At 31.3% G+C, this 7,000-nt stretch overlaps 1 protein-coding gene across 1 annotated transcript; it reads left to right on the forward strand.

Annotated features, from left to right (window-relative positions):
• The first annotated feature begins 1,379 nt into the window (after positions 1-1,379).
• Positions 1,380-6,665, forward strand: LOC133193738 (inhibin beta A chain-like). Its single transcript, XM_061329679.1, has 3 exons — positions 1,380-1,500; positions 4,288-4,545; positions 5,771-6,665. Exons 1-3 carry the CDS (start codon positions 1,380-1,382, stop codon positions 6,622-6,624), a joined length of 1,233 nt encoding a protein of 410 aa, XP_061185663.1. The 3' UTR covers positions 6,625-6,665.
• The last annotated feature ends 335 nt before the right edge of the window (positions 6,666-7,000 follow it).

Genomic DNA, 7,000 nt, shown 5'->3' on the forward strand with positions numbered 1-7,000 from the left:
TCTGAGTTATGTAGTTGAACTGAGTAGGTTTGAGTGCATGTCCTTTGTTTCCTATATATTCCTCAAAGAAGAGCCAAAATTGTGAAAATGCACAGGGACCTTTGAAAAAAAAATGTATGTTTGTAGCTCCCAATTCTTTTAAAGGTATGTTAATATTATTATCTGAAATTTAATTGTATATATGATATGCATGTTTTTCTTTGGGTTTTTGTCCATATATCTTATCATTAGACATTTTCCTTACTAATGTTCGAAACACCTGTCGATAATGATATGGTATTACTTTTCATGATAAAATGTCTATAAATTTTAATGAATATTTACCCTACTAATTTGCAATTTCTTGAAATTAATTTGATAAAAAAAAATAATTGTTAGATTCTTTATTGAAATGATAAATTGAAAAGATTTTTTTTCAGTCAAACATTTAGGAATAACTTATCCCCTTGATAATCTTTCATTTAAAAGAGGAAATTGGAAAATTGTGAAAAAGATTGCAAATTTAACTCAATAACACCTCATAAAATTTAAATAGGTTGAATGTCTTATGTCATAATCAAAAGATTCCTTATAGGAAATCTGTACAAATCTTTAATGTTATAACCTTAATAACACTACATAGTATGGTCTTTTTTAAATATACAAAGAAGAGTTCTGGCTCTAGACAATTTTATTACCAGTGTCTCCATAGCATTACACTTACATGAAAAATAAAACATCACAGATTTCTCGACAGTCTTTCTCACACGTGTTTTCAAACGTTATGTGTGGTCCTTACTGCAATCTTGATATCAAGCTAAAGTGTAGTGTAATAATTTCTTAATTTGAAAGAAATTATGAAATTTGACCAATATTCAGTATAAGAATATACATCTATCAATTTCTGCATAAATGGTATTTAATTTAAGCAGATCAAGAAATTGCATGTTCTATCCTTACTTATGTTTCTAATGTGAATGATTTTAAAGGAACTGTTTCCATTTTATGCAGTAAAACATTATTTGTTTCAAACTGCTTACAATGAATGAATTGAAATTTTCCTTCCTTTGAAACACATTTAAGCTAATAACAATCTCTCGGTGCAATTTTGGTGAATAAACGACATTTCACCTACTTACATTTGACTTTTTAAATGAACTAAAAGCATTCGGAGCATCAGGTAAACTATCAATGGAATCAGGCTAGATTCAACAACACAACTTTTATCTTGGATTTAAAAAATTGCATGTCAACTAATTACTTTCTTGTGAGTGATGGACGTACACCCGAAGAAGGTTAAAGAAAAATGAAAACGGATGACTCGTCTAACCTAGTAATAAAAGAATTAAGCAATGTTTTAATTTTGGTTTCTTCCACAGGTTTCCTGAAGTCATCGGGCAATGTCCTTTCCTATTGATCTAAAGATTTCTAATACAGCTCTATGGGTCGTCCTGTCCATCATTTCTGTTCAGTTACATTATGCAAAGGAGTTTTCCTGGCCCCAAACCAGGGGGCACCAAGGTAGGTTAAACAAGTACGTGTATTGTAGTTTACAAGTCTGAGACTCTATTCATTGCTCATCTTAGGCGAGAGAGAAACGTGTGATATAAAGATAATTGGAATGTACATGTTTTATATCACCAATTTGTAAAGCTACGATCAACAAATGAATCTCGAATTGTTTTTTTTTTAATCTTTAATGGGATGTTTCAAATGAAAGACATTTTGTATCTCTCAATTAACCAATTTCTTATTATTGGAGCATGCTAACAATGGATACTCTCTCCTCCTTGGCACTTGATCCCACCTCTTGAATTTCCAGGGGTCCTTGATTTATACTCTGTTTACAGACTAGTATTGTTTGTAGATTTTTTTCTAGATCGAGTACTGTCCGTAATCTTCATCTTTTTTGATTATTCATTTTCTTTACTGAGGTTGTACCTACATGATGATGTCTTTATTCAAAAGAAATAATAATAATTTGAACATTATAAGTCCTGATTTTTGTCAGTATGTCAACATATGCATGGTATACAGTTAATATAGTGAATAAGTGTTCTTTTAAATGGTAACTATAATTCAAATTTTCGCATTGATGATTAGAAGAATAGTCTAGTTTTATACTTGTACCACGTTCTCTGGAATAGTACTTTGATTGGACATAAACAGTCTTAGTACATCACTCTTTTCAGTCCATTACTTCACACAAGCGCATGCACCCAAATCCTCTTTGAGGTCTGAACCTTAGAATATTTGATCGACTTTTCTTACTAAAGAGGAATCAAACATTAAAACATGATACTGAAAGCATTTTTTTATATTCCTTTCATTATATATATATATATATATATATATATATATATATATATATATATATATATATATATATATATATATATATATATATATATATATATATTACATAACGGAAGACCTGTGTAAACCAATCACAAGCATGTGTTAAACAAAGTAAAAACTATTTTGCTGTCATAACCAGCCAATCCATGGAAGACCTGGTTGGAAACAATACCTAAAAACTGAGTTTTAAACACCGAGAAAAATCAAACCTTCAGAGGAGAACAAGAGGTTTCAGCAGAAGCATTCTCGAAAGGGTTTTTTGCTGTTAAGATTTTATAATGCCGGAAATAGACTGCATTTCATCAAAATGTTATTTTCATTCAGTGCATATTGTACTGATTTCATCAGAATCAAAGATATTTTTTTTAAAATGCTTTATATTTTAAGCTTAACTATATATATTTTTGATTTTCTCTCCTTTCTTCTGTCGTAACTCTTAATTTAGATTATGAATGTATCCCTTTTCATGATATTCAAAGTGCAATGATGAGATATGTTTAAATTTTGTTTTATATGTTCATGAACGTATCTATAATTTAATTAGGCATGACCTACCCTCCTTTAGCCATACTTGCGTAGTCCCATTGCTACAAAGGGGTGTGCAAGGAAAATAAGCAGAGCTTATTATATAATTATTAGCGCTTGTTGAAAATTTGTTTGCACAGGCAGTTGCAGCTAATGAATGATGAATAAGAATAGATCTTTAAAAACATTATGGATTTCATGCTTATATTACATTTACATTTTTGAACTCCTTACATGTACATTGTTCCGAAATTTGATTTATTCTTCAAAACTTCAAATCTCATTCTTCGAGTAAGTATCCATTTCATTCGAGTTCACTGGGTATATCGAGTCGAAATATAAATCAAAGTAAGTGTTGTTAACTAATAAATCGTCGTCGATCAATCTAAATGCCGAGTTAAAGACCACAGCAAGAGTTTTCTTTTTCTTATATACAAGTTTTTGAATAAAGTCTGCATCATAGGAATATAAACACAGGCTTGCTAATGAAGGAGCACAAATAGCGTTCATCGGAGTTGGGATACTTAGTTTCAAAAGACTACGTAGATGATTTCAATGAGAAACTCTAGTAACCTCTAATTATCAAGCTCAGATGACCTATGAGATCTTTTACAAAGTATTTCTGTAGATGACAGACAAGTTATGAAAATTTCTGAGTTTTGTCTTTATTAAAGAGCAGTTGTCAATGACATCAAAAGGTTCAATTAAACAATTTCTACTGTGAGCAGAGTAGACGGACCTCTGAGAATATCAGAGTGGGATCAGTTGCTAGGAGGTAGTAAGCATCCCTTGTAAAACGGTTCTCGTATGTCCCTTTTCATGATCGACTAAACGAAGAAAGCCGTTAGCAGCTCAGTATGATAAAAATAACCAGACAATTTTTCATGAAAGAAGTCACTCAACATTCTACTTTACGACAGGACAGATTATATTTGCAAATAAAGTGATTGTATTGACTATGTATATGTTGATTCATAACAAAGTTGTTGATATTCTTGTATTACCAATCTATTTCTCAGTATGACTCATAGGCAGACGTTTTGTTTGTAAACACGTAATAGTTTTTGCTCAAACGCCCAACAACCTGGTGATTGAGTGTTATGTATAGATGTCATCTGAGATTATTTTAAATTTTAATAAGGGGAGAAGACAAAATAATTGTAAATATTTTTTAGAATTCGCCTTATGGATAAGAGTCACTCATATATATCGATTTTCGGAAAATTAAGTAAAATAATTTTCCTGCTCAACCACGTAATCTAAACGCAAAGCATTTTGGAAAAATTAATTCAAGTGGAAATTTCACTTAAGACTTTATATTCTCATTAGTGAAGATATCACTTTTATTTTCTTAATATTTAGAAAAAGGAATGGATTTTATTTTGTCAAATAATGAGAATTGTGAATATTCCTTTTGTTTTCCAGCTGATTTTAACCTTACTCACCCAGGTAGACAATCAATGACAAGAAGTATTAATCTGAAACCAGAGATATGGAAAGATCAAATAAAACGTCGGATCTGCGAAATTATTCGTTGCAATGGACGGAGTGTTCAGAAGAAAAACAACACTTCAAACAATATCATCTTCACTCCTTTGAGGCCCCCAGCATTTGACAAAAAAGATGTTGAAATTGTCAGACCTCCGGTGGTGAAACCAAAACCAGTATTCTCAAGTCCATCAGGCAAGTAGAAAATGCATTAAATGTGTAGGTGTAGTGACGTTTACAAGTGACTATGCATGAAGAGAAATACAGGTATCTAATGTTTGTATTCTTCGTACAATGTCCTGACAATTCTGATTTTTTTTTTTCAAAAGAGAAAAAGGTAAAGAAAATCAAATAGAAATAAAAATATATATATTCAAGTTATTTTGAATATTTTTTTTTTCAAAATATGTAAGGTTTTTTACTTATTGTAAAGCTGACGTAATATTTCTAGGCATTTAAATAAAATAGCATCAATAACTTTTCATAAAATATGGAAATAACAAATAGTAATCAAGCTCAAAAGTCTATTGAAACAATGCAGATCTGGAGCAGTGCAAACAAGGACCTCAAAAAACATCAGAGGTTGAACCAGGTGCCATTTCTTGCTAAATAAAACATTTGCTTTTATAACGCTACGAAAAAAAATTTAGAAAGTACCCATTAAGGATAGTTCATATGTAGAAAGGTACTAGTATCTAAGTAATTCTTAATTTCTATAATATCAGAAGTTCAAAAACCCTTCTTGTATATGTCTATATACAAAACTTACTTTTATGCCAGTCATGATCAAATAAATATAACAATTTAGTTATTATTACTTTAATGTTGAGTATATTTGTCTTTTGTTGTAAGTTAAAGAATTTAGATACAAGGTTTGTTAACTATAATTTACACAAACAAAGCTCAATAGAATGTAACTATTTATACAAAAACTACATGTATATATGCATAAAATCAAACATAAAAAACGATTTTTAAATAAATATTCAAACGCATTTATTGCTCAATGACGTCAATACTGCCGACATTCTGTGTTTATTGAGCAACCTACTAATTACCTTTAAATTTTGGTTTACCACAAACACCAATTAGTACTAGAGTAATGTTTAAGAAAACTATTTGTTTTACCGTAATCATTTATGGGCTTAGACTATTTCATATTATTGACCTATTTACATGCTTTTGACACACTCAATGGTTCATTAATTTTATATTCTTAAATATTCCACCCACAATTATGAAACTAAGAATGTTGACCAAGAAATATTTTTTGAATTCGTAAAATCGACAACATTGAATGCTGTATCACTCTTTTGAAACTTATAGCCAATTTCCGGAGACTAGATGTCAGGAACAATAAATTGTTTTACTTTCACTTGTAAAGATGACTTATAATTTAAAAACTGCTCTCCTTTTGCAGACACAACGACGGACCCAAAGTGTATGAAATTTAAAGTTCCAAATGAGTACTTTGAGGAAGACGTTGATGTACTTGGAGCAGATATTTATATTTATTTTAAAGTTAAAACAAAATCAAAACGCCGTAAAAGAACGAGACGTGTTGTACTAAAAGTTTTTTCCTTACAAGTTGGTACTAAACGAAAGCAAAACGTTGCAAAACTAAAAGTAAGACCAAACGACACAGCATGGTATAAAGTGTCCTTACCATTGTCTGTCACAAAAAACGCCGAAACTGTGCAGAATAAAACTCTTTCCATGTGCATAGACTGTAAAAGATGCAATAGTCGAACAAAAATTACATTTCCATTAAAAGTTCATCCTTCTCGTCGGAAGCGGAAGAAGCCCAGGCGAAATAAAGGCAATAAGAAGAGAAAACAGCGACGTCACACAAACAAGAAGAGGAAAAAGAAAGCGAAAAAGTTGCAAGTTCATAGACCATTTCTCATTTACAGATTTAGACATTATCATCGATCAAAACGAAATACTGACGATTGTTCATTAGTGAATAATACTCAGAACTGCTGTAGACATGAGGAGTTTGTGTCTTTTTCTGACTTGGGGTTTGAACAAGATATTCTATTCCCTGCTGGGGTTTCGTACTCCTCGTGTGTTGGAGGCTGTGATAGTTTTACCCATCAAGGTCCCCAAAATCACAGCAGTACTTTTTTGCAGAACTCTAGTCTTGAAAATCCTACATGTGAAGTCATTGACTCTCAAGAAACAAATACGTTTATTGTTTTACGCGACCGTATAGGGATTCTAACACTGAAGAACGCAAATGTGTTGAATTGTGGATGCGTGCGTAGTATATAAAATGATATATATTTAGTTTAGTAAATCGGACAGCTGTTGGATTTGTGCCTTTTATATTCGCTTGCTTTAAGTATCCTGTCATTATATTGGTAAAATATGCATTATAAAAGATAGACATTTATTATTGTGTCGCCCGCAGAACAGAGGGACACCTAGGGATCTTGGGACTGGTCGTCTATCTGTCTGTCTGTCCGTCTGTCACACCTTATATCATGGAAAGGGTTAGAGGCGGAAATTTCATATTTTGCTCATGTTTTGCTTGGAAGAATTCCTGTTGTAAAATGCCGGGATACTGATCTTGTTACTTTTGAACTTGACCTTAGATCTACATTTTAAAATACTGTGAAATCACTTATTTTCTTGGTGTTAATTTTTT

The sequence above is a fragment of the Saccostrea echinata genome, unplaced genomic scaffold, assembly GCF_033153115.1.
Source record: "Saccostrea echinata isolate AGI-Se365-2 ecotype Australia unplaced genomic scaffold, CSIRO_AGI_Sech_v1 ptg000028l, whole genome shotgun sequence".
In the NCBI taxonomy this organism is placed as follows: Eukaryota; Metazoa; Mollusca; class Bivalvia; order Ostreida; family Ostreidae; genus Saccostrea; species Saccostrea echinata.

What these genes read in the sequence shown, in the direction of transcription:
- LOC133193738 (XM_061329679.1), top strand. Translation starts at nt 1,380, where the DNA reads ATGTCCTTTCCTATTGATCTAAAGATTTCTAATACAGCTCTATGGGTC. An exon ending in CCAAACCAGGGGGCACCAAG is followed by an intron (nt 1,501 to 4,287) that starts GTAGGTTAAACA and finishes TTTGTTTTCCAG; the next exon opens with CTGATTTTAACCTTACTCAC. An exon ending in AGTATTCTCAAGTCCATCAG is followed by an intron (nt 4,546 to 5,770) that starts GCAAGTAGAAAA and finishes CTCCTTTTGCAG; the next exon opens with ACACAACGACGGACCCAAAG.